The 27,991-nt window shown below is 37.0% G+C and overlaps 3 protein-coding genes across 6 annotated transcripts; 1 reads left to right on the top strand and 2 right to left on the bottom strand.

Moving 5' to 3' along the window:
- Nucleotides 1-18: 18 nt before the first annotated feature.
- Nucleotides 19-7,344, top strand: LOC113544337 (microsomal triglyceride transfer protein large subunit). Its single transcript, XM_026943105.3, has 18 exons — nucleotides 19-218; nucleotides 484-668; nucleotides 843-968; nucleotides 1,752-1,859; nucleotides 2,095-2,214; nucleotides 2,623-2,762; nucleotides 2,903-3,053; nucleotides 3,288-3,436; nucleotides 3,518-3,686; nucleotides 3,785-3,892; nucleotides 4,047-4,256; nucleotides 4,415-4,626; nucleotides 4,829-4,926; nucleotides 5,106-5,227; nucleotides 5,630-5,857; nucleotides 6,104-6,228; nucleotides 6,420-6,590; nucleotides 6,970-7,344. The coding sequence occupies exons 1-18, from the start codon at nucleotides 152-154 to the stop codon at nucleotides 7,118-7,120; spliced, it is 2,640 nt and encodes an 879-aa protein (XP_026798906.3). The 5' UTR covers nucleotides 19-151; the 3' UTR covers nucleotides 7,121-7,344.
- Nucleotides 7,345-8,207: 863 nt separating this feature from the next.
- On the bottom strand, nucleotides 8,208-23,624 carry pald1b (phosphatase domain containing paladin 1b). Of its 4 annotated transcripts, none has more exons than XM_026943092.3 (20): nucleotides 21,451-23,624; nucleotides 19,552-19,770; nucleotides 18,395-18,497; nucleotides 17,666-17,845; nucleotides 16,673-16,837; nucleotides 16,377-16,537; nucleotides 16,204-16,279; nucleotides 14,947-15,098; nucleotides 14,608-14,701; nucleotides 14,395-14,499; nucleotides 14,188-14,283; nucleotides 13,875-14,009; nucleotides 13,569-13,685; nucleotides 13,318-13,497; nucleotides 12,173-12,370; nucleotides 11,915-12,055; nucleotides 11,726-11,797; nucleotides 11,359-11,499; nucleotides 9,567-9,722; nucleotides 8,208-8,649 (listed from the first exon to the last, which is right to left on the bottom strand). In XM_026943092.3, exons 2-20 carry the CDS (start codon nucleotides 19,737-19,739, stop codon nucleotides 8,500-8,502), a joined length of 2,610 nt encoding a protein of 869 aa, XP_026798893.3. In that variant the 5' UTR covers nucleotides 19,740-19,770; nucleotides 21,451-23,624; the 3' UTR covers nucleotides 8,208-8,499. The 4 variants fall into 4 exon arrangements, with proteins under 4 accessions (XP_026798893.3, XP_026798883.3, XP_026798867.3 ...); XM_026943082.3 differs by having other exon boundaries at nucleotides 19,552-19,752; XM_026943066.3 differs by lacking the exon at nucleotides 21,451-23,624 and adding an exon at nucleotides 20,041-21,420.
- A 134-nt stretch (nucleotides 23,625-23,758) lies between these two features.
- On the bottom strand, nucleotides 23,759-27,536 carry eif4ebp2 (eukaryotic translation initiation factor 4E binding protein 2). Its single transcript, XM_026940901.3, has 3 exons — nucleotides 27,222-27,536; nucleotides 26,313-26,489; nucleotides 23,759-26,201 (listed from the first exon to the last, which is right to left on the bottom strand). Exons 1-3 carry the CDS (start codon nucleotides 27,352-27,354, stop codon nucleotides 26,170-26,172), a joined length of 342 nt encoding a protein of 113 aa, XP_026796702.1. The 5' UTR covers nucleotides 27,355-27,536; the 3' UTR covers nucleotides 23,759-26,169.
- Between the last annotated feature and the right edge of the window lie 455 nt (nucleotides 27,537-27,991).

Raw genomic sequence — 27,991 nt, 5'->3', positions numbered from 1 at the left:
ACATATAATATGAGTCTCTGTCTGGCAGATATTCAGTTTGTCTATTGCATCATCCCTGTTTTCACTGGTAAAGCGTATTTGTTGACTCTGTTCTTTGTCAGACTGACCGAGTAAACCTGCCAGAGTACTCTTGCTGCTCCAGTCCAGAAAGATGAAGCCATCCGTTTATTTGATATTTTGCTTCCTTTTTCTTATTGGAATTAGGGACAATGTGATAGGTAAGAAGATTTTATTCATTTGAATGATTTTCCTGAGGGATTTAATGCTTCTTCAAGTATTTTACAATATTTATTGACTTCTGTTTGATTGATGAAGTTAATAATGTGGAATTTCTGACAGCTGATGCATTACTGAAATACAGCTCTTTCTAATTTTGATACTGCGTTCAGTAATTTCACCCTGCTTATACATTTAATAATTCCACTATGCATTAGTTACCATTTTTGCACTTCATTGTGAGTATAAACGGTGCTGGTGTTTCAGTTGTGCTGAGTACAGACCTCCACTTCGATTCGGGGGTTCAGTATGAGTATGAGTACAGCACGTCTATGGCGGTGGCTCCCATCTCTGTGGATTTTGGAGAAGTTACTGCATTCACTATGCTAGCAGTCATACACATCCATTCACTATGGAGGAACAGCCAGCAAGAGCAGCTTCTGCACTTACAAGTAAGTTTTATATTGGAAATAAAGGACTTTTAAGCTTAAGGATTTTATCAATTTTTTTTTGGGTATGTAATATTTAATGTTTCTATTACTGCACATCTACATGAATTGCTTTTCATCTGCAAGGGTTTTGTAAATTGTATTTTATTATATGTTGTGTGCACACTTTTTCTGCAGATTCGAGATCTAAAACTTATTCCCAATTCAAGTGACTCCACCAGCACACCCTTGGTCCTTGGTGACATGGCGAGTGGCTCTGAACATTTTAAGGAACCATTTCTTGTGCATGTCCACTCAGGAAAGGTATGTTCATTCGTCTGAAAAATGGAAAACTCAAGTAGAGCACAGATGCCCTGTCTTATGCAGTGCTGCTAAAGGTTTTGATTCAAACCAAGCAGAAGCACAACCAGCACAACTCATCAGTTAGATTCATCCTAGTTGGGATTTAAAAAAAAAAAAAAAAAAACTGCAGTCAGTATAGCTATTTGTGGATGAGGTTAATCACCTCTGTGGAGTCAGTGCAGAAACTAGACGGATATTTATTTATTTATTCAAAATAAACTAATAAAATATTAATCTTGATAATAATAAGGAATAAAGAATGAGGAAAGCTTGCTGAAGCAGGTGTTATACATTTATGAGATGGTCCTTACCATATTGAATTAGATTAGCTTTTATGTTTAATGTGGAAATGTACAGTGCCCTCAAGAATTCTTGGCACTCATGAAAATAAGCAAAATTAATATATAAAAAGAATAACATACGCAATAGGTTATATTTTGATCTCAACCCACAGAGAAATTATATAGTTTTAGTTGAATGTTTTTTTTTTCAAACACAAAGGTTTTTTTAAAGTATTGCAATTTTTTTCTACACCGATTTCAAAATGATCAGTCTCTGACATAAATTGTATTTGATTATCTCTTTAATTTATCTCTTCCTGTTTCTCTGGCATTGCATTTCTAAAACTCAGAATCCACTGGCATTTACTAAAGGACCTACTGTAAAACATAAGGATCTCATGTCATGTAATACCTTTGCTAAACTTAAATAAAATGTCCATTAACATCTCTGGGGTATATTTAGATTAAAGGAGTTTTTGATGTTTCTTCGGACAACACGGTCAGCTTGAATTTCAAAAAAGGATTGGTGTCGCTGCTCCAAATTCAAGCTCAATCTGGAATCATTATGGAAGTAAGCTGAAAACTTAAAAAAAAAATTCTGATCTCTCTGACCTTAAAGTCATGTTTTTCACATTTTCAGCACAAGTTACTCAAATCACTTTTATTTTGGCATTTTACATACTATAGTTAATTACTATATTGTTAACTTACTATAACAATAGTTATACTTTTCCATTTTGCTGAATGATAGGAGTATGTTGTCCATTTAATTAAAATATTTTGGCTTATGACTCATTTTATTTCAGGATGACACAACAGGACAGTGCCAGGTCTCACACCACACGTCAGGGGATGACATCATCAAAGTCAAACATCATGAAAACTGTGAAAAGATAATGCCTGATGGTATGATGTTCGCTAACCAGGTATAAATATTACATATTCTGTAGTCATAAGAGGTTGGAACTTTCATGTCAACTGATGATGGAATCTTATTTTGCACTGTATAACAATGTTAGTAGTATGCTGCTCAGAGAACACAACACACAGTTGTACAGGGTCATGTGAGCTTTTAATTTGGGCAATCAGTAATGTAAAATCTTGAACCTGAGAACAAATCTTAAACAGCTTTCCAGCTCACACAGTTGACATGCTGCAAATTTAAGTGTTAAACACCACAGAGCTAATATTGTAACTACACCATATTCACAATATTCTATTAACAGCAGACATGTACCTTAGCCCTAGATTGGCACTGAAACATCTAAGAATTATGATTTATTAAACTATAAGAGATGTCATGTGTTTTGTCCTATATATTTCTGTAACTTTAGCTCTTTAGGGTGAGTTCAGGTGGGAGTTCTGAAACAGTTTTCACCATGGATGGTAGCCACATAAAATCAGTAATTTCTGAGGAATTACGCTCACTGGTTTTAGATGAACATCCTACTGTCGGAATCCACATTTCTTCAAGGTATGCTGCATGATTGTTTGGTTGAACTAGATGAAGTTTAAAAGTATACTGCATTATAAGCAGGCCACATTAATTTTATAAGATTAAATCATGATTGTGTATGAGACTGAATGTGGTGAAATCTGTGCAATTGTCTTTAGGCAGTTTTTGCAGCTCTTATCAACACACTCTGGTCCTAATGAGGAACAGGGAGCACTGCAGGGCGTGCTCAGTTCTCTCAAGGCAGGCTATGTGAATCATACTATTCATGCAATACCTGCTGTCAGACAGCCTGCCACAAACAGATATTCAGTAAGTTACAATGATTTCTCAAAGAGCAATGCCTAATAAATGTATAGCCTCAAAACACACATACATTCTTAAGAATCCCATTGTACTGTCATGATCCTGAAAAGTGTGGTTTAAGCGGGGCTTATTATCTAAGTGTTTATAATGGATCTCAAGTTATTCAAAGAAGACAGAATTAATGTAAAAAAATAAATAAAAATCCCAAAAACCGGTTCACTTTTTGTTGAAATCTTTTAGGTTCCTAAAATCCTACATCGTCTGAAAGCAAAAGGGTTGCACACTCAGTCAGCGACAGTGAACATGTTTCTCCAGCTGTCAGAATCCCTGCGAAATCTGGAAATGGCTGAAATTAAAAATATTTTTAAAAAATCTCATGCCAAATTTGTGTAAGTATAAATTAAATAAATTATGCCTGTTTCTGTGCCAGCAGAGTTGTTGACTTATTATTATTATTATTATCTCTTTAGTCCTATTCTGATAGATGCGGCTGCAGCAGCCTCTACACCTGCTTCACTGGAGGCTCTTGTCTCTTATATCAACATCACAAATCCAAAGACATCACCACTGCTGCAGAAATTCCTCTATGCCTGCGCATTCTCTTCTCAGCCATCCACTCATTTAATTAATATCATCACTGTGAGTGAAATGGGGTTTATTTTTCTAAACTGTATTTACTCTTGAGTTATAATTAGGTACTTTTTTCTTAATTATACTGTTTATGGTTTGTCCTCTAGCGCATCCTTACACACACATCTGCACGGTGGGAGACGCACGAAATGGCTCTCATTGTTCTTGGGACAGTAATAAGGAAAATGTGTTCTGCAGATATGTGCCACCTTCAGGTAAAATAAAAGACAATGTTTTTTAGTTTGTTTTTATATTTATGTTTATTTATTTGCCTACATTTTTAGGAAGACACTTATCACAGCATTCTATGGATGGAAGAAATTAAATGATCTATGTTAAACTTTCTACACTTTGTATTTTACTTCCAAGGAAGTTGAACATGCTAAGAGACTTATTGTGAAAGGGCTGAGTGCATCCACTGAAGAGAGAGAGATAAAGTCATACCTGCTAGCCCTAAAAAGTGCTCGTCTTCCAGAGACAGTGCCTGTCCTTCTCCAGTATATTGACCACTCCAAATCTCTGTCAAGCATTGTACTCTCAGCACTGCAGGCCTTTCCATCTCAATATATCACAAAAGAGGTAAAATAAACATTCACTTTTTAAAGTCTTGTAGATTTTGAAAGACTGAAGAGAAAACAAAAGATTAAATTGATGCCCTTCCAGAATCACTGCATATCCAATGCCACCGCTGCGTAAACAGCAGCATGATTACCTTTTGGTATATACTCTCTCATTAGGTTAAGGAGCATGCCAGAGACATTTTTACCCAAAGAAAGAAGCCTTTTCCTGCTCCTGTACGTCTGGATGCTGCCCAGCTCTTGCTTATGTATGATCCTCTGGACATAGATGTCCGAGAGATAATCCTGAAAATTGCAGAGGAAAAGCCTGAGGTCTCCAAGTTTCTTACGACCAAAATTATGAGCATGCTACAGTCAGATTCTCCTGCCAGGTAGGATCTTTTTCCTAGAAGATAAAAAAAATGGCTTATTGTTTTTTTCTTCAAAACATTGCCTTAAGGGATTTTTCAGCATCTTTTGCTCAGTTATATTTTTACAAAATGCATGATATTCACAACTACTCTGATGGGATTTTGATATAAATTCAGAAAAGAATCTTCCTCTGCTTATCAAAATCTGCTTATCTCTTTTTAGAAATGTCATTCGTACCGTGTTGAAAGATCCAAAGCTGAATAATTATTTCCATCTTGCACGACTTGGTTGTTCCTCATCATACGCTGGACTGATGACAGGTAGTAAATGTTTCCATTCACTTCCCAGATTCTAAATCTAGACCTTATCAACATTATCGCTTCTATTTTTGTCGGCCAACTAACTTTATATAAAAGAATTTAAACTGAGTGAGAATAGTCTCGAATATGCTATGTGATATGAGGGTATTTTTCATCTTAGCATGTTTAATGCTCCACAGAGAACAAAAACATGGTTGCATCATATGACTTCGAATTTCTCTTCTCCGAAGCTGGAGCTCTAAAGCAAAGCAACAGCCATTTCTATACCCAAACCAGAGGGAGAAGTTTGCCTTTACTGCAGGTACAAAAAAACAACCGTAATATTCAGTAGCTTATATAAATAAATGCTTGTAACATAGACCAGAAAAGCAGTTTTAGGGATGCTTTAGAAATGTTAACCTGCATCTTGACAAAGAGTATGGTAAAGTAATCTGAAGGTCAGTATACATTATTGTAGTGTCATTTTTGCACTTTCATAAACCCAGCACTAATGAATGAGCTCATCTGAACTGAACATCATTAAATCATTACTGCACAATACTGTTTGATTACTGTATAATTGAGAGTTACCATGACAACTTGAATTTTCATAAAAATACAATAGATATTAATTGTTCATAGATGGGAGTCATCTGCCACCTAGTGAACATTAGAAAGTAAAAAAAAGAAACAATATATTAGCTTGTATTTTTGTATGCCCCAGGTTTCTCTAGAAACGAGTGGTCTTGATTCTCTATTTGGGACCGAAGCAACTAAGGGAGCAGAAGAGGAAGAGCTAATGGCAGGCATGTCAGCCATGTTTCTGGGCGTGCAAATCCAGCCCATTGTCTTCTTCCAGGGCTATTCAGACTTGATGATCAAGTACTTCTCAGCAGGTGAAGGACCAGTGAACATTATCTCTGGAAATATTCTTGTTCTCGATCACAGACAGGTAAAAGTTTGCAGATGCATTTTTTTTCAGTTATACATTATTCATTGAAAATTGATATCTTATTCCATAATTCATTCTGTACTCTCAGAGTTGACTCTCTGAGGTACATAATAAAAATACATACCACAAATATGAGATAAAATTTAAAATCAGATCTGATCAGAATAAAGCCTTTACAGAAAATCCCAAAGCAGAAACCATTCAAAGCAGAACTTAAAACAGCCTATGTGCCCTTATCTCTATCAGAGTCTCATTCTCCAGTCTGGTCTACAAGCTCAGGGGGTTTTTCATGGAGGTCTTTCAGTTGACGTAGCAGCTGATTTGGCATTCAGCTTATTCACTCAGGAGTCAAAAACCTCTGTCGATAACAAGTATGTAAAATTCTATATATAATCCAATTATGAAATGAAGTTATTGAGTGTGTGTTTTACTTTGTCACTTCTATTCTTTATGTCTTTTGTTACTAACACCTATAACGTCAGTGTGATCCATAGATCAATCATTCTTGGGGAATTTATTAAGAAGAATCTATTTTTAAAAAACAATCCGGTGCTTTTCTTAGGTTCTCACTAGTTGTCAGTGCCAGGGCAGAAGTAGACGCTCCACTCATGAGCACTACGGCTGAGACCGTGGTGAAGATGGATCCTTCTGTCAGATTTGTCACCACTGTTAGCTTCTATGACACGCCTGTACAATACTGTCTGCAGCTTATCAGAGAGCCTCTGCTTTACAGGTAGAAGAACATGAAAAATACTTAGATTAAAAAAAGACTAATTTAAATTATATTTTTGGTTTCAGAATGAATATATGCAATGTTCATCATACAAGCTTCACAGTGTTCACGCAATACATTACTGTCATTATGCTTTACATTGACCAGTCAAAGGATATGATACACATGACAACTTATATGACTATAATATCATAAAAATCTAAACATATTATTCACAGGTGAATTTAGCCTGACATACAGTACATGTACAGCCAGTACATGTTTCTAATATTAAAGATGTACACTATTGAGAATACAGAATACTGTTAACTGTTACTTTTATAGAGATAACTAAGTTTATGTTCTGTATTTTAATCAGCGTTTTCATTTTCCTCCTTAGAGAGAGAGTGTCTACCCAAGTAGACATTCAAAACAGAAGAAAACTTGGTCAGCAAAGCAAACGAAAATGGACTCTCTCAGGAGAAGAGACAGCACTCCACAGGGACAATTCAAAGATGTGTAGAAGTCTACTTAACCCAAACTCCAAATAACAATAAAAAAAGACTCGAGTCTTCATGATCATCTGCTCAGAAAGAGCACTGAGTTGTTCATTCGTTGACTAGGACAGGTGGAAAAACACTGTGCCTGTATATGACTACACAAGTTTGTTCTTCAGAGACTAAAGGGACATCCTAAGCAGAGTGCTATAACAAATGACACCCTGTACAATTCAGACAAGCAAGAAAAACAAATCAATAAACTACTTTTCAATGTTTGCTGTATTATGCTGTAACTCTCATAGGTGGAACATACTTATGTAATTGTTTATTATGGATAAGTATAATTTTAGGGAATTTGTACTTTACTTGAGTATGGAAAATATTTGCAACTGTACTCTTACTCGGTTATGCTGTTATGAAAAAAAACTTTTTACCATTTACATTTTCATTTTGACCTCACAGGTAATAATTAAAAATTTCAGAGGTCATGCCTTAAAATATATATTTTTTAAATTTGTCTACCTTAATAGTACCTTGATTCAGGCAATCAAACTGAGAAGCCCAGTTAACATCCTGTTTCTAAACATCAGACACTATACTAAAAAAAGGGTTCTAAAAACAGTATAGCAAGTCACTCACAGAAAACCCTATATACATTATATTATATAAATATACATTCACCACCAAACAGACAATCGTGAGTCTGCAGTGCAATGAAAAATCATGCAGATACAGGTCAAGAGCTTCAGTTAATGTTCACATCAGAATGGGGAAAAATGTGATCTGACTATGGCATGGATGATGGTGCCAAATAGGCTGGATTGAGTATTTCAGAATCTGCTGATCTCCCGGGATTTTCACGCATAAATGTCTCTAGAGTTTACACATAACGGTGTGAAAAATGGACAGTTGAAGATTAGAAAAACATCACCTTGTCCTTTTCCAATCTTCAACTGTCCAGTTTCAGTGAGCCTGTGCCCAATGTAGCTTCAGATTTCTGTTCTTGACAGGAGTGGAACCCGATGTGAACTTCTCCTGATGTAACCCATCCGCCTCCAGGTTTGCCATGTTGTGCATCATAGCCTCTGTTGGCTTAGTTTAGAAAAAGGGGGTTTTGGGGGAAATTTGACACCACAACTGAATTTACACAACCTCAGAAGTTTAATTCAGTTTCATACAATTAGGAATAATCAGAGTTGTGAATCATCATTTACATTTATTAATTTCACAGGTGCTTAAGTGAGATACACTTGAGCTGAGCAGTTAGGGGGTTAAGGGCCAAGTGGCAGCTTGGTGGTGTTGGCATTTGCACTCTTAACTTTCTAATCAGTAGCCCAAAATTGACTGAGTCGCTGCTCATCAAACCCAAAATATTGTCCTAAATAGTTAAACAGCCCAAACTCAATCCTCTGTGAAAAGCTAGAATTCTGTTAGATGAGCTCTCCACGGATGGGCAGTGAATAAGCACTATGCTGTCTCCAGCGGTAGCGTAGTCTGGCCAGTGGACAACTCGTAGGTGCCTCAAACTCAGGGAAGCCCAGCTGGTTGAGGATGCCGTAGATACCGGCTTGTGCTGCCACCTGCCAAATCATGCAAAGAGATGAGACATGAGATTTCTTTTCAACTACTTAATTCATATTTTAAACAGTAAAGCTCCATGCATCAGCTGTGTAGCTTTTTCCTGAAAAAAATTAGATGGTTGTTTACCTGCATAAGTCAGGTCATACTACAAAATAATAATAAGCAATTGAAAATAACATTATGCACAATCATGCCCATAATGAATAAGGGTAAAATTTTGGAACAGTTAGAGAAGAGAATGTAACAGTCCCAGGAAGAAAATATGGTTGTGCATCACTGAGGCTTTGTGGCTGTTTCTTTAGGTGGTCATATGAACATTGTGATAGCATCACAAATTCTAGTAATTACCAGGAGGTTAAACCTAGGCCACGCAAGGATCTTTCCACAAGATAAAAGATCCAAATCAAAACGGACATAGGAATGGTTGCAGAACACAATATTAATATTTTGCAGTGGTAATCTCAGTCTCCAGATTTAAAACCTGTGAATTGAAGCTTATTACATGTGCAATCCTAAGAATATAAAGGAGCTTTAAATGTTCTGCATGGAGGAATGGACAAAGATCCCTCGACAAAATGTCTTCAACCATGTTAGACATTATGGGAAGAGGCTCAGTGCTGTTATTCACCCAAACTAAGTGTGAGGGTGTCAATAATTCTGAACCCAGTGTTTTGAAAAGAAAAAAAAAACTACAATTTTATGACTCCTGAAACACCACTACAAATTGTAATTTTTTTTAAAGTAAAATCAAAACTATACACACACACACACACACACACATACATATGTGTATGTATATATATATATATATATATATATATATATATATATATTTTTTTTTTTTCTTCTTTCACTGTTGACCAGAATGAGTTTATTACAGTGTGTAGTCTACAGTGTGCATCGTATATGCTGTCACCTGGTGCATCCACAGGCTGAACGGTCGTCTCCAGGAGTCTTTCTTCTCCAGGTGAAGGTAGCTGTTGAATAGGATGAGGTAAATATAGCGCTCCAGGTACTGCAGGCTTCTCAGACGTAACTGCTGCAGTTCAGCCTCTGATTTTGCTCTTTTGATCTGAGAAGGAAGTAGAAACATATCTGTAAATTTTGGTTACTTGTCATTTCAAGGTATATAGAGCTGATGGCAGAACAAGGAGGACCTTAGCTCTATTCTCTGCATGTTTGTTTACTAGGCAAAAGTAGTCATGGACAAATGTACTGGTTAGAAAAGTCTGTTTATTAAATTGCCTTACATAAGCACATTTCTTTTCTGTGTGTTGCTAGTGAAAGACTTTTGATTAATTTGTTGTTGAGAAAGAAACTGAAACTTCTTGTACAATTTGTGTAATAAAGAGGAAGAGTAGTAGATTTATAAGTATGTTTTTATGTTTTCTTTAAATAGTCCATTAAACACCAGTGGAACACTGAGGGGTGATTAACTAAAAAGGATATCTGATGCAAAAACATGTCAACAGATGCTGAAATTTTGGAAAGAAAAAACTGGAGAGGAATAGACTGAAATGAGGAACCTGAATGAAAAGTACTGGAGTTGTAATATTGTAAATTTCACTTTAATGGTAGCAACAGTCTTGAAATCCTTTTATTAATCTTAAGAAATAAATAAGTGAATTTTAATGTAAACCATAAGTTTTTTTTAAAGCTAGATGAAGTTTGATTTGTATTGGTTACCTGCTTCATATATTGGTTTTATAAATGTCTGTGTCTGGCTGAAAATAAATCAAATTTGTAATAAGAAATGCTGCAGCAGTTTAAATGGTTATTGCTTTCTATTTCCTTGATTTGTTTTTCTATTTTTTACATCCTTGTCATGCCTCCTGCAGCCACAAGGAGGTGTTCTGAGCACAAGGGAGATAAAGATGGTCTCCAGATTATTTAAAACCTCACATGGACTCTGATTTTGCTAAGAATTTTCAAACTTGTAACATATTTGTGTTTGTCTGTTAGCTCCCCTCATGGAGATTATTGTATTATTGTTATAAAAAATTTTTTGTTCTATTTTTTTTTTCTTGTGCCTTGCCTCATCCTCAGATGCTCTGCACATGGACCATGGAGAGCCTGATTTCTTTTGAATGCATTTCTGGCCACAAGCTTCAGAATCTTGAAAGCTGCAATCTGATCTCCACACTTCAGTCTATATGCACTTCCGCGTGCGGGTTTTCAGAAGGAAACTTTTCAACGCTGTCACCCAATGAACTTTCTGGAGCATGATATAGTTACCTATAGTTCATGGCATCAAGTCTTTAAATTTCATTGAAGAGTTTAATTTGAAGCAGGCAATGCTGAGTAAACAAATAAAATCACATTTACAGATAGGCTACCAGAAAAGGTCTGTGGCTGGTTACCTGCCATGTCAGTCAAATGGCCTCTTTTTGTGGTCTTTGGCCATATATATTGATGAAATGTACTTGACTCTCTAGTGAATGCTGGAACTCTGACTTCTGATGCCCTGCCTAGTTCTCTCAGTTGTGGAAATTCTGGATTGTTCAATATTTGGGTTTTAAAAAATTACCTATCATTTTTTTTCAGTTAGTATTTACTTATTAATCACAGAAAAACCCGTTAATATGCACAAATCATAAAGTATGAGTTCCCGTTGACTGTAAAGATAAATCTCACCCATCAATAGACATGTCACAATACTCTCGTGTTGCTTAGATGTATAAGTCTGAAGTACATGCACAGAAAGTCACCTGTTTATACGAGCATATAATGATCTCCCGTAAGTGGTAATGCATGGGAGTCATCGTCTCACTGACAACGTCTAGGGCCATGTCCACCTCTCTTTTCATACGGTGACCATCAGGTAGCAATCTGACCACCTGCATCACCACCTGAACATGCAAAAACACAGTGCTAAATTTAAACACTAGCACCAAAAACAAAACTGTGACACTATGTTAACAGTGTCCAGCATATCTCAGCATCAGCATGTCTCCTGAGGAGGTTTAAACAGAAACCAACCTAGTTAAGATTTTTTTTTTAAATTTAGCCCTAATCCCCAAACTTGCTGGAACATGTGTGAAAGTGGTTCAAAGACAATAACAAAGAAAACACTACCTCAAACTCTCCTTTTGTGTACTTTGCATCTGGGACACTTACAATTTCTTCATCCACACAGTCAGGAAAGCCCTGAAGAAATCATAGTTATGACGTTATATCTTTGATCAGATTGCTCTCTGAGAGTGATAATTCATGATGCCAGGATGCATTTCAGTAAAAATGTTCACTGTAGACAGCGTGACCTACGTTGAAGTGCCAGAGAGTAAGTGTGGCGATGACCATGGCAGTAGTGGTTCGGTCTTTCCCATCACTGCAGTTGAAGATAAAAGCTGAGCTGGGATCCTCCCCAAGACTGCACTTCATGGCCTCTAACAGCTGGTCAAAAAACTAAGGGGCAGCAGTAACAGTCAATAACATTTACACTACATGTCATTTAAGTATAACCTTTTACAGTTCTTGACAGTTTATAGGCAGTCAGAGGAATCCTGCAGTGTACTGTATTACCTCCTCCTTTGGAGCACAGCATTCAGTAAGAGGGATACGCTGATATGTGAGGCCTGCGTAAATGTTCTTTTGCTTGGCAAAGATTTCCTGGACAGTATGACAGCTTTTCAGCATTCTCATCTGCTTCTCCTGTTCAAGAACTACCTCAAGCCACTTCTCACACCTGAGAATGTCCTCTTTTAGTGCCAGCTCCAGTGTCTAGGAAATAAAATTATTTCTGCTGAATGTGGTTCGTATTTTGATTTTACTCCTTATAATCAGTGTAAGAGCAGATTTGAGAATAGCTCATCCTACATTTTTTTGCATGCCATCAGCATGAGAAACATAGCTTAATGAGCTGCTGTACCACACTGGTATACAGTTAATTATTTGCACCTTTCAAGAACATGACCAAAAATAATATTATAAAATGAATAACATATAATTACACCACTCCTCCACAGAGGATTTTAAGCTCTTTTATATTCTTAGGCTTATATTCTCTCTTCAATTCAGACCACAGATTTTCAACAAGGTTCAAATTTTAAGGTTCAATTTTGGTCTCATCTGACCACAACACACAATTTTAATTGTAGCTTCATTGATGCCAGGTAAAGTCCAAGGGCTGCATTTTGTGGGTTGCTTCCTTGCATTGTTTCCATGCATTGTTTCCAAATAGCTTGTTGTTATGGAGGAGATGTCTAATAGTTTATTTTGAAACTTGACAACCCCAAGGATCTTTCCCTCATTCACCATCCTTCTCACCACTGCACATTTGTCTTCTCCCAGGCAAATATTTAACTCTTCCAGACTTTTGAAACATAATTGCTTGTATATTTGTAAATTCATTATCCGTTTTGCCGATGTAAACAACTATCTGTATATTTGGTGCAGAAAGCTCAAAATAATTTTGAGAATATTCTTTGTTAGAAGAATGGTATTTTCTCTAATTGTGTGCGGTCCGAATCATTGCATTTAATGCTTATTTTATAAAAAATGTTTTCTTGAAGGGTGCCAATAATTCTGAAGTTATATCCATCTTCATGTACTCTAAGGCTCAACTCCTAGGTCAGTTAATATATCTGAATCTTCAAATTTCAAAGAGCTAAAATGTTCAAGCGCTGACACTATATGTTAAATATGTAGACACCAAGTACTGGAAGTACCTCATGCTGTTGTGGGTTCTGCACATACACTTGGATTGGTTGCTCCAGACAGCCTGGTTCTCGAGATGTGAACATCTGCCCATTACCTTCCAGAATCAGTTCCTCTTGCAGATTCACCCATACAATGCTGGAATGCCTCCGTCGCTCATCCGTGAGGTAAGATAACACAACAGAAACAGCCTGAAACAGGATTTAGTTTATTCTTACCTTTTCACTCAACAGGACTATAAATGCAACAAACCAGACTTTACCTCAGAGCTTGGCTGGGCCATGCCATACACAACTGTCTTAAGAACTCGTCTGAAGTTGGCCACCCTCATTTCCTTGGCTGTACCAAGTACGTCTGGTGCCAAAAACTCACTGGCCACCTTACAAACAAATCATTATCTTTGGTATTTTGTGAGCAGTGTGTTTCTGGGGTAAATGTGTGGATGTTGTGTGTCCGCTTAACATTCAAACTCATGTAAAAGATCATCAGAACTCTTTTCTAATATACTGTATAAGAATGAGTGCAAAAAAATAGGTTTCTAGAAATATCCCGTTCTTATGAGCCTTACCAGTATCCTGGTGCCATCAGTGACAAGGCTGGCTGGTGCTAAGAGCTCAGAACGGTTCATACTGCCAAGCAGCCTGTAGATCCATGCATTCACACACAGCCACTGACTGAAACTCTGGGCAAACATCTGAGGATACTAGATAGCAACAATAGAGAAAGGCAGATCACACAAAATCTATAATTAAAAAAATGTGAGAGTATATGCAGAGAAAGACAATGAGGAATCAAACTGAGATAAAGGCAGAAAAGCAAAGAAAGATAAAGAAAGACTGTGTACATCATGCATTCCTTAATAATAATGTACGTTACAGTACCTGATCATGAAGATAAGCATTGAACACTATTAAGTAGAAATAAGACTCAAGATTCTGCAGGGTCTTTTGCAAGAAATAAGTCTTTGTACTGCTTCCCTATAATAACAAAAGAAACACACCATGCATTTATCACATACCTCTTTCATAAACCTTGTTCACATAGTTACAGATTTGCTAAAAACAGTTAAAGTAAAAAATTATACTCACTTGTATCTGATAATCCTCACAAATTGCTTCCATTTTTCTTTTATTTTCATATATTGCATCTTTGATGTTGTGCATTTCTGAACACATTTCAATAGCTCTATTGACCTACAGTGAAAGAGCAGAAATCCTTTTTAACACTGCTACAAATGCACTAGATGCAAAAGGACTACAGTGTCATTAGGTATAATGCTCTCGGCAACTGTGAGAACTAACCTCATCAAGCACTTGTTGACCTTTGGGGAGGCGACTGATCAGATTCTGAATGGCTTGAAATTCTGGCTGCTGCTTGACTGATGTGTCCTCTTCCCTTGACGTTGAGAGACAAAGATTTAACAATTTAACTCCACAAATTAATTATTTTCACTGACTCACTTTTTAGAATCAAGTGTATATATGACAATCATATCAAACCCAGTGAATTTCAAGAGATTTTGCATGAAGAAAAAAATAATTTATGTTTTATTGACTAACCTTTTTCTATATCAATGTCTCAGCTAAAGGTAGAGCAGATGGTAGATGTAACACTGCACATATTGCTAGAAATACTCTCACCTGGTGTTATACGGTGCCCCATGTAGATGGTGAAAGACTAGTGCACCAAGGATAAGGCCGAGGTTGGTTCGTCCCACCCCCACCTGGCAGCTGAACAGCAGTGCAGGCAGAGGCCTGGAGCTATCACGCAATACTGACAAGCTAGGGCTTTTCTGTATAGGAGAGAATGTTATTATATATACGTTTTATGAGTTTTATGAGTTTGTGTGTGACATTCACTGTATGTAGGTAGGTACGTAGCATTAACACACAATATTGAAAATTCGTTCTGTATCTTACTCTACATAAATGTCTTTTATGGTATATCTCCATGAATAATAATAATAATAATAATAATAAACTATTATATTCCTTGGTTATGTACCTAAAGCTTTTAAATTAGTAATTAGCAAATCCTTGGTTAAGAAATTCAACCATGACCTCTGTGAACTGTATTGCCAATTTCAAACCTCCCAATTAAATTGTAAGATCTTTGTACAGATTGCAACACAGCAGTAAATCTTACTTTAATCTTACTTGCAAAGGAATTGCATATATGAAATATTTCACTTAGAATGTAGTTACACTTATCTCAGTACTTAAATAGCACTGGTTAAAGTAGTAAATGACATATTACTGGCTTCTGACCTTGAACTACTTGGGCTCAATGTGTTATTCAGTGCTATAGATATTATTTTATTAGATAAAGTACAAAGTATTATTCGACAAGGCTCTGTTCCATGACTGTTGGTTTTTCCTGCTGCTGGGTATATATACGGAATATGTGCTGAATGCTGTATGCTGGATGTATATACTGAATATATGCTGCTGGGTATATATACTGGATAGATTTAACTGTAAACATGGTATTAGCTTCTCTTGCTATGCTGAAGGAACACAGCTGTATGTACCAGCTAATTCAGATGTTAGCCACCAATTTAATATTTCTGAGGAGTGATGAGGAGGACATCAAACACCTACTTAATTTTGACAGAACTGAAGTTCTTTCATTGGATTCAAAGCCTGCTTGAAGCAAGCTGTCTCATTATTAAATCTCAGTTTCTTTTCAGTTGTGTAACTGTGAAAACATTGATCTTGGATAGCCACAAAAGGGAAGTTAACAACACTGTTTTAAAAAGTGAGAGTAGAACAGTAGTTACCTGCTTCATATTTCACTCTCGAAGTGTGGTAAAGTTTGTTTCTTGTTTGTATTTTTAGGAGGTTGGAAATAGGTAGAAACAAAAAAAATGTATAAATTATTATGAGATTTTGTCTTACCCTAAGCACATTTACAAATTCATCAAAATCCTCCTCCACTGGTGCCCCCTCCTTAGGAAGCGGGAGTCTGTAATATCTTCAAGAGAAATTCACTGTGAATTCACTTAGAATTAAGAAATGTGATATACAGCAAAACAAATATAGTCTCGGTCACAAAATGAACTACACATTACCTGTATGAAGGCAAATTGAACTGTGGTCTTTTGTAAACCTCCTCGGTTACAAGTATGTCCTCCTCAGACACAATCCTAACATGCTGCGGCTCATCTTTGAAGTTCTCAATGTCATTATAAACATAGATGATGTTCTCACAGAGTTTAGCAAAGTCACACAGCTGGGGAAAAGTAAATTTAAAAAAAAAAGAGACGCACACAATCAGTACCACCTGTGATATTAATATGGTGAATCTAGTCTAATATAAGGAGTTTGAGCTACATTTACACATCAGGCAGGTTAGTGTATAACCTGCCTCTTTTCTGATGGACAGCTCCAGCTGCTCTGCTCTGACCACACTTCTCAGGTCATGTAGGTTCTCATGGAGGTTCTCTTTCCTCCTGGGAGTGTATGGAATAAAGTCTTTATCCAGACGCAGGAAGACAATAGGCTCTTCCCGCACACAGAAGAATATCACTTCCTGTACATATACAAAAAAAAAAAAAAAAAAGGTGGATAAATTCTTCACAACACAATATACTTTAGCTGAGTAGCTAAAGTGGTAATGGTAGTATACTATATTATCATATAGTACACTATATTTCAATAACATATATTAATACTATATATAACTATATGACTACTTTATTACTATTTAAGTGGTAACCGGCAGTTTTTAAAATGGGGAAGCACAGGTGTGTGTTATTGAAGTATACTGTATATCTATGCGGGTTATCTGTTTCATCTTTTGGTCTGTCCTTCTGTGTAATTGTCAGTCTCATCTCGTAAGTGAGAGCATCAAAAGACTTTTCCAAAATCATGTTGACAAGATTAGAAGTGTTTGCTGCTAGCTTACTAACTTACTAACTGAAGAAGGTAGTGACAGATAGCTAGCTAGGTCTATAAATAAAATAAAATAAAAATGCTAATAATCAAAAATAATTTACAACAATAAAATAACAAGCTATACTACTTGTGAAAACTGTTAAGCAATCAGTTACTGAATGACCACTGCAGCTCCAAGCACACTGTTCGTCTGACTAGTGCTGAAATTTTAAGGTTAAGTTGTTCAAATTCACCCTAATGAATAATGTAGATGCATTTCTACATTTAATATAGAAATACTTCATTGCTGCATTTTAATGAAAATTTAGGTGAGGCCAGGCTTTCCATGTAGTCTTAAATAATCGCCTCTGATTACTATACAACCCCTTTGTTCGAACTTGAACACTTGAAAAAATAAGTGACACAACAGATATTTCATGAACACAACAGAAAGTGGAGGTTTTTTTGCATAAGAATGACTGACCTCATAAGCTTCACTCTCTAACCTCTGGAGGACCTGTTTGAAGCCATTCAGGCTGGCCTGGCCCATTCCAAAGAGAGGGTAGTTTTCCTTGGCTTTCCGGAAGTTAGGGGCCCCGTAGCTTCCTGTAGTGTTTAAGACATCTGCTCTACTATTCACATCCTGCACCATAAAAAACTCCCCCTGGGCAATAAAAAGCATATAAATATTGTAGCATAACTCGTGTTTTCAGTTAAAGCATGAACCATCATATGCCCTTAACCAAAGATGAATCTTTCAGTCTTTCAATGTTTTAATCTGGTCATGGAATTCTGGACGTAACTCTGAAAATATTAAAAGTCAACAGAAATATGACAGAAATGATGTCAAAAATCTAATTTAAAAAAAAAAAAATTAATGTTCCGTAGAAATAAGACTAAATATTTGAGACATGTATGTTGTAATGACTTTCCTTTCATAAGGAAATGCTGGGATCTCAATGCTGGAATGAAATAAATCTTTTTTAAAAAATTGCGCAGTGTTTACGAGTGTTTATTGCACACGTTTATTTAAAGGTTTTCTGCCTAAAGTTTCTGACAGTAAGGTCTCCCCCTTCAAGAACAAGCTGTGTTTCAACAGCTGAACAATTGAACAATTGACAGTTAAACAATTTCACCATTATGTCACTGAGATCAAAATATGTACCTAATTTTTCAAAATGTTGGTAAATTAGCTTCATAAAGATATACTTACCAGCACTAGGTAATGCTCAGGTAGTGTGTCAGATATTTTTCCCACAGAGTAGTTAGCTGAGAGGATACTATCATGAATTTGAAACTCTTCCCTGCAGTTATACCTGCTCAAAGAGACAAACCTCTGGTTGATTCCACAGTTGATTGAGGTTATATTTGTCCTACTGATATTGCATTTACAAATATTTATGTAAATAAAGGTAAAAGACATTATAAACATAGGTGAAGTGGACTATGCAAATGTGCATGCTTCAGATAAATAACTTAAAACATTAATAAAATCTATAGGACTGTCCCAGCCCACTATAATTACACTTGACCCTGAAATTTAAACATTGAAATACTTCAAAAAATTGTATTATTTTTGCATTACTGTGTGAATCCATGTAACGAATCACACTTGAAACATCCTTTTCCATGAGTCGTCATCAATTAAAGGTTAAGAGAAATGTACTTTTAAGTTCACATTCACTCTCAGCCCTGTTAGCTGAACACACTGACCCCTATGAAATATTTGGAATATTTCACAAGTCACATGTTCTACAAGAAGTTATCCAAATTTACTGAAGATCATGGGAAGAAGGAAAATAAGATATTGTGATATTGACTAATGAGACTTTGAAACCTGTTCACCCAAATTCCAGACTGGAAGTAAATTATTAAATTACAAAAATACATTTGAAGTAAATCTCTAGAATGTACTTAATGTTCTCATGCTAACTACATGGAATGCAACTTAACCACATTTTGTGTATTTTATTTTCTAAAACACAAGACTGTTACCCATTTAACAGTAAAAACCAGCCACTGTCAGTAAAGAAACCTCGTAAAAAATTAGATATTATGTGAGATGAGTTAACATTTTTTTTAAATGATTATATGCATGTTTTCTGAGATTCAATATGGAAAAATGGTTAAAAAATATAATTTTTTTTTTATTCACGGGCTAAATGATACCCTAATCATGGAATCACCCTTCTATTGATCATTTCATACATACATTACTCTGTGACAGCATGATGATTTAAGGCAAACTGGATAGGACAAGTAGTTCACCTACTCTGGCTGGATATATGTCAGTCAAAACACCTTATGTGAGAGTATGAAGCACATGATTAAGATATCATATTGGACAATAGTTTTGGTATTAATGCTTACGTGATGACAACGGGGGCCACCTTGTTTGTGATAATGGACTTGGGTTTGCTGTTGGGAATATTCAGTGCCTGTGAAGAGCTGCTGCTCATGGAGCGCTTGTCTTCAGCTATATCACCAGCTTGGTGATCGATGTGGTGTGTAGGAGTCACTGATGCAGGCTGGGACCCTGCACTAGCAGTAGTGCCCATAATCCACACAGAGCTGCAATCGGACCACACACTGTAAGATTTTCACAGGAGAGACAGTAATATACAATTTCAAGAACAAATCCTTGAAAGATAATACAACATGAAGGGCCCCTTATTAATGCACAAGGGCACACGACAACTGTTTCCAGCATGTTCACAGAAAATAAACTTTAAACATGACAGACTCCACTTACTAGAGTGGATGTGCATACATAATCAAGACAATTAGGAACATTTCTGAGCATATATTACATTTTCTATGTCATTCGAACTATCATTTAATTTTAAAGGAATGTCTCACGATCTGACAGCTGTGCCGATATCCTTTGCCTTTTGCTTCTTCATTTCAGACCTCTTCAAGCTTTCATGAAACAAACCAACAAACAAAGCAACAAACGTTCTGTGCTGCTAGCAGTATCTTCTCAACATAATAAACCCTGTTTTCCGAAGCACAAAAATAAAATCCAATTAGTCATTTGCTACTCTTTAGTCATGTAACTTTCTGGTTCTTTTCTTCCAGTGCCAGAGTTGAAGTAGGAGCTCCCGAGGGGACAGCAGAGAAGTACTGTACATCTGGCAGCCAGACAGATCTGTGGGCAGCTCCAGACATTCACAGGACAACCCCCTTTCATGGAGCAGACCCAAAACACAAACTCTCACACAGCAACACTGACAACAACTAAGTGCCGAAACCAAGCAGAAGGAGAATGAGATACAAACTAGATCCTTTTTTTTATTATTATTATTTCTACAAAAGTCTAGTGCATGCATCAGCTGAGATTTCAGAAATAGATCTGGAGAGATTTTCTACACACATTTACTTTAATAAATACATAAAATAAAGTGTCCTAGCGAATGTATTTATTCTTTTATGTTAGTATAACTGACTGGTCTACTCAAGGTTTGTTTCTACTCACTGTGTCCCAGACATCAGGAATAGTTATGCCCTTTCTGAAAACTTGATTGAAATTCCATTTGTGCCACAATAGAGCAGACAAAAAGCAAGGAAGAAAATCTCTAAATATGGCCAAAAAAACCTCAGGATGCATTTGTGTGATGTCACACAGATAGGAGGAAGGATATGAGCGCTAAAGGGCCTTAGTGGGGAGGAGGAAGTACTAAAGTAGTAGAGGTACTAATGATTGATATATCCTTATTTAAAGTGCACAGAGTAGAACATGTAGATTTTTATCAGTTCCTAATGCGCATCCAAAATCACTTAAATCCTCTTCTTATTCACAAATTATACACCTATGATGTTGGATGTTAGTCAGCAAGATGTAAATGTGTCAGCTTTCCAGCTTCTGAGCAAAAAAAGTTCTGACACACCTCAAAGTCACAACATGTACTTCTGCGTACACAACCAGTTGTGTATATAAAGTATGTGTCTTTCTCATAAGCCAGCACAGCCAATAACAGAGCATTACACCACCCAACCACAGTCATGTTAGTGTGCTTATTTCCTTACATAGATAACAAGGCTCAGCACACTGATGTTACAAACAACTGGACTATTTTAAACTCCACAAATGTATTATCTGAAACGCTATATTTGCGATATAAGTGAGGCTTTCACTTGTATGTGGCCACGAAGCCAAGCAATAAAAGGTCAAAACAAAATTTGAAAAGTTTTTTTTTTCTCGTTCACAATCAGCAGACTCGAGTAGTCACTGCGAAAGGAAAAGTAAATATTATAAAACAGATTCCTTACCTAATTACTTCTTCACTTATATGACCATGAGATTTTCAGTGTTCATGTATAGAGGAGAATGAAGCATAGAAAAAAATCCTGTCTAAGTTGTCTTGCATCTTGAATCCCCTCAGAACTAACCCCTCTGTAAGGATCCTTTCTCAGTTGTCCTCAGTCATGTGGTCTGGCCTGAATGCAGGACTACAGCAGCAAGGCAGAGGCTAGTTTACACAGAGAGAAGGGAGGTGGGCAAGTACTTATCCTCACCACCTCTTCAACTCACACAGAGTGAGGATATGAGATGAGGATGTGGGGGAGGACTCTTGTCTCGTACTCTCACCAATCAGCAATTCCATCTCCTGGCAACGTAGCACCTACACTTTAACGTGGGAACAACAAGAACGGAGAGGATTTACAGTAAAAGCAAAGCATTAGTGAGTCAACAAGACCTTGCACTAGGAGTTTTCTGTACTACAGAAAAAGAGGTCATCAGCACTCTTCTATACTTCTCACGAACCAGTAACAGCAGAGCCACAGGAAAAATGAAGGACAGTGGCGAACCTAGGCCCAATAGAGCAACAGAACCTGTGACGTACTGACTAAATCTGACCACTTAAGAACACTGCTGGGTCCCTGGATTTTACTACCATACAGAAGAAGGATATGACATTTAACATTTCACAATATCCTGCAATACTCACATAACTAACTATAAAACTGATGTTTTGACCACCTTCTCAAGTATGAATGGTGACTAAAATAATCTGTGCAAAATAATCACAATGTGTCCTTTAATTAGTGAATGCAAATGTGGATTAGTGAATGGGAATGGAAAATTCCGCAAGTGTCACTTTTGTATTTGGGGACAAACAGCCTTAGTTTTAGTGCCAGTTTCTTTCAGTGCTTTTAGTCTCAGTTAAATAAAGTCTTTTTAAGAGGTGGCGCCTTTCACAGCGCTGATAAAGAACACCCTCGGCTTGAAGGCCTGCTGGTGCGCCGTGGACAGTGTTGCCATGGGTTTCCAAGCAACTGAGCACTTCTCAAGAATCATTTATACACTGTAGTTTCGCCAAGATTAATTGCCTAAAAAGCAGGAAAGAAAACGTTTAAACACTCCAAAAGTGTTTCTTTTTTGGTCTTGTAGTGAAAGTGAACATTTGTGGTTATCTTCACAAATATTCGGAGATTACATGTCATTTAAAGTGTACCAGATGTACCAAAATGAAAAATATAGAAAATAATGCAAAACAAATGCTGACATTAATAACTGAAATCACAAAATGATGTGGTCTAAGTTCTTTAGCTATATGTATGGCCTTAATAATCTTTTTAATAGCATTTCATTGCATAATACATAGTATATCAAAAATTTTAATTGCTTATTGATGTGATTATTTGTCTATGCATTTACTCATTTGTTTTAATTTTTTTATCCACTCATTTACTCCTGCATTTTTCTTGTCCTTGCAATATTGGGCTGTCAATCAAATGTCACAGAGTATTCCCATTGGTTGATTGATATAATACCCCACAGACTGACTGCACATACTCTTGTGCCATCACTGTGCTTAAAGCTACATGACAGTAACTGCATACAGGCAACATACAGCCAAAGATAATACTGTGAGCTGGATTATTGAGCTGGAAGACTAAACGCTGGATTATTTATACCTCAGAAGTTCACACTGACAGTTTCAGAAACTTTGTTGCACACACTATTTGGTTCAATAAATGATTGATCTATTTTTAAGAGACATTTATCAAAAACTATATAAACTGTGATTCAAATACTAACAGTATATATTATAGTATAATTGTATTTTAGTATAAATTTGCAGTTACATAAAATATTGTCCACCACTGGCCACCTATGTCTCATGGCCTGAAAAGGACTTTTTAGTACTTTAGCTAATGTCATCTCTAGTCTTTAATGCTGTACCTGAATGTGTAAAAACTCCCACAGATTATCGTGTGGATTACACAAAACAGATTCCGGCCGATCTGGTCCTCCATACATACACTATAGGGCCAAAAGTTTGTGGACACCTATATGTGGTTCTTCCCCAAACTGTTGCCACAAAAGTTGGACGCACACAATTGTACAGGAGGTCTTTGTGTGCTGTAGCATTACTATTTCCCTTCACTGGAACAAAGGAGCTCAAACCTGTTCCAGCATGACAATGCCCCTGTGCCCCTGTAACTAGAACTACAGAAATATCCCCACACCTGTTATGCCATCTAGTGGTTACATAAGATACAGTAATTTGGAATATTAACCCCAGTACTTACCAATATACACAGAGCAACAACCCAAAAAAAAAAAAAGACATTTTGTTTTCAAGGAACTTTTATTGATTTTGCTGTAATAGTGTCCACTGGCATTGGAATTTAATTTAAATTAACGTCAATTTTACAGGGTCTCAATTACAGAACAAAAAATACCATTTGTGCCACTTTTTGTATGCCATTTGGTAAATTAATCTGGGAAGGCTCTTACAAAAGGTATACCTGTCTCTGATGGGCAATTTATGAATTCCAATGGGTACGGTATGTAAAAATACACAGTTTCAGTTAAGGGGTTGAAAGACACTGTGGATTTGACAGCTCACGATACATTACGAGAGTACATTCAGCAAATACACCACCAGCTGCTTCAACATACATTTCATCTTGCCAATTGGTATTTAAATCCAAAATGTGAGTTAAATTGTAAATTCAAATGGTAGAAAAATAAAATGGTTGGGAATTAATCAGCGTTTGCAATGTTTAGCAAAAATCATGAGCCATTAAATCCAATCAGTTCCAATTTAAGTTGACCCAATCACTTATCTTATTTCAACCAATATATTGCTGCAAGCCCAAACCTTTTACCTCTAAAGCAGAGAAAAGGAATAACTAACCTGTCTCCAAAAATATAAATGAATTCTGATAAACATCTTAATCCTAATGTCAGAAAAGGAAAAAGAAGAAAAAAAAAAAAGTGTTAGCATTTTGGAAAAAAGGGAACTAAACTTGTTTAAGTCACAGCTGTGACGCTTAATAAAGTAAGGCATGGGTAAAGAGACTTATATTAAAAGACAAATGAATGATTTAAGCGCAAAAGGTGTAAAGGAGAGAATGAATTGTATTCTCTTTTAAGTCACTCTTTAAAGACAATTGCTTTGCTCTCCTGTGGAAAATCTCAAGCCTTTTCCATTTCCCATGAGGAAGCAGGAAACAAAAATTCAAAAAACTTCACAGAAATACAACATTTTTATAATGCTGACATCTGAGCTTAGGATAAGATATACAAGAGCTTAAACAATATGCATAGAAGAGAATTGGAAATGTTTCATTCAAGCTTTTGATCCATCAAAACAAACAAACAAAAAAAAATATATATCAACTGTCAGGCCACTGCAACTATCCATCATCTCAAATGCTGTTAGAATTTTCCTAACTGCATTATCAGTGATGCATAATAGCAGAGCAAACTTCCTGACAACACTTCAGTGCTTTCCTACCTTTGATCCGATGTTGGAGGATTGTAAATATAGTAGCAAACGGAAAGCGAAAGTAGACGTCACAACTGGCATTATGATATATATACTTCCCTGTTATTTCACCTATATGAGCTAAAAGTGATGTATTGTACATGACATAAGTGCATTTTGAGACCAGCTCTGGAATGGGGCTTCTTTCTATTCATTACCTATTTATAAATCATATTTAACCATTCACTGGTCCAAAGTTGTGCATGTTGTCATTACCTTTGACCAACAACTAATTTTGGGTCACCTGTACTACAGTATTTGTTGTTTATTAGACTCAGTGACCACAAAGCTGATGGTAATGCTTCAAGTATCATCAGGATTTACTCAGAAATCAAAGGCAGGGGCAAATTATATTGCTAGCAGGATCAATCTAAAAACGGAACACAGTATCCCTAGCTGAAGACCACCTGGTCATCAATATTTTTTTCCAACAGATTTTTTGCCTTAAATAAAGAGGGGGGAAAAAATGGGGTAGAAATTTGGCAGGATTCCAACTGCAATTCTTACTTAAGGTCCATGGTTTAGGCATTTTATAAAACTATTTTCCCCATGCTGAATCTGAAGTTTGTGATAGCACATTTAAAAAAAAAACAGTGGATCCAGCTATGTATCAGTGCCCAATTTGAAGGCTTGGAATGAAAATGGTGCTCTTTAAATCTGAACCAAAATGCATGATGCTAGTCAATGCTACTAGACCTTTTCTGGAAAAAAAAATAAAATAAAACATACTCAAAAGGTTGACACTATTGAAAATGATGAAACAACAAGGAGGTAACAGAAGGTGCACTGATGAGTAGATGTCTGGATGACAGACACTGAGTGAGCATTTTGGATCATTTATCTTACTGTGAAAACGGCACTAAATCACCATGAAGAAATCTCTTGGTGGCTCTTTTGCAAGTGAATCTGTTTACATTAATCGTTACATTTGGGCACTTACATACAGACATTTTCCTTGCTGTGTGGCCAAAGCATGTGCAGCTGTTGGTAGCCCTGAAACCTAATCAAACAAATCAGAATCATTTGTTAACTTTCAGGGCTCCAGCAGCCCACCGGGCCAACAGGAGTCGACTATCCCCATGATTATTTAGCAATCAACAGCTAGAGAGAGCTAAAGGAGAGGGCTCACAACATTGGTTTCTACAAGCCAAGCCACTGGCACATGGACGCCAGATTATTATTCGCTCATCACGTTGGTTCCTCTTCTTTAGATGTCCATCTCAAACTGAGCATCTTCACCTGAAGCACAAAGTAAAGTCTCATGTGGGCACCAAAACCACAACAGCACATCTAATTTATTAACAGCAGACTACTCATCAGTTTGAGGTTTAAGTGAGTGAAAAGACAAACCTGTTCCTGGTTTGCCATCATGGTTATTGATGTTATTAGCTTCATTCTTCTTCTTCTCATTCAGGATGTTTTGGCTCGTCACTCCTGGGATGACGGGCAGGTGTGCTGGTGGAGTCTGGGCTATAGGGGAATTACGCCGGTCTAACAGGAACTTACGGTCATAGATGATCCGGGTGCCTAGAGTAGACAATAAGCAAGTTAGCAATTAAAAACAAAAACACCCAGTTTTTTTTCCCCCCCAATTCTGAATACACACATAATGGTTGTCCAACAAGGTCATTTGAAAGCAAATAAACTTTACTGAAATATACAAATCACATAACTAGATCATGAATTATTTTTATATATTAGTAGCCAACAAATATAAGTAATACATGTTAAAACTCATCATGTTTGCCTTGCTCAAATATTTTTACCTAATATCTAAGTAACAAAAAAAATTTTATAGACTGACGTGATTCTCTAAATGTGTTTTAGTAAACATAAATTGTGTTAGATGAAAGCAGAAAGCCAAACGTTTCACTGTTGGCGTCATTTAACCCAGAATCTTTCTCTTGATTGGCCAAATCTCAATCACTGCGCTGCAAAGTAACCAATCACGCCATTTTAAACAATAACAGGGGCGGTGCGAGTCATCTGGCAGCATCCCAAATAACACGCTATTGGACACAGAAGGCGCTGTACAGAGTGCAGAAGTCATTCTTTTACACCCTAAATAGTGAGCCTATATAGGAAGTAGGGCGCCATTTGAAATCCAGCCCTTGTTTTTGTTTTGAACATGCTAGGCTTTCTAGCGAGGCAAGTAGGCCACAGGCTAACGTCGAGCAGAGCCAAAGGAATAACAAGTCACAACTTTCTGCGTGTGAATTTTGGTCCAAGTAGCAAAAGCACACTTTAAAATGCCATTACCGCCCGGGGTAGTTGAAAATAAAGTGCCTCCAGGAGTGGTGCAATAATCGTGAGGTAGCTGCGTTGAGTCGTCGATCAGCACCGTCCTGGTCGGAATGGCCCTGCTCTCGCTATGCTGACGACTGGACGACATTGCATTAGATTGGGTCGCTGAGCTGTGTCGAGCTGAAGTTGTAATGCCGACGGAAGGTGGAACCCCGGGCCCTTTCCCTTCTTTTCTGTCTTTTTTTAAGGCTTTCTTGTCGTTTGACTCGTCCTCCCAGCCGTCAGCACCGTCCCTCCCTCCGCCAGGCAGGAAGCAGAGCGCCTCCGGAGGATATGAGCGCAAAACTGGAGCTGAACACGTGTCCACGCGGGGCGCGTCTCACTCCAGAGCCATGTAGGCTGCCTACACTGTCAGCCAGTCACCTGTGGCCCAAGTTTCCACCCACGTTCAGATCAGTTGATTAGTCGCTTTTGGTTTTGAACCAAATCTACTGAAACTCTGCGTAGGGCGCAAACATACCTTGACTCAGTTCTTCTGTGGTGAACCGACATGGGTCTGATCCACTGGAAATACTTTGCACTCATTTCTTCATCTTCAGCAAGTTTATCCTGTTCACGGCTTATCCCTGAAACACTGACAGGGACATACTCTGCATGGGAAGCCAGTCCATCACAGGGCACTATGCACACACACACATATACTCATTGACACTTGGGGCCACTTTAGAGTAGCCAATCCAATGGGAGGAAACCAGAGACCCCAGGAGAACCCACACAAACACAGG

Source organism: Pangasianodon hypophthalmus, chromosome 3 (genome assembly GCF_027358585.1).
Source record: "Pangasianodon hypophthalmus isolate fPanHyp1 chromosome 3, fPanHyp1.pri, whole genome shotgun sequence".
In the NCBI taxonomy this organism is placed as follows: Eukaryota; Metazoa; Chordata; class Actinopteri; order Siluriformes; family Pangasiidae; genus Pangasianodon; species Pangasianodon hypophthalmus.
The sequence above is the reverse complement of the archived record's forward strand: the minus strand, read 5'-3'. Positions and strand labels throughout refer to the sequence as shown.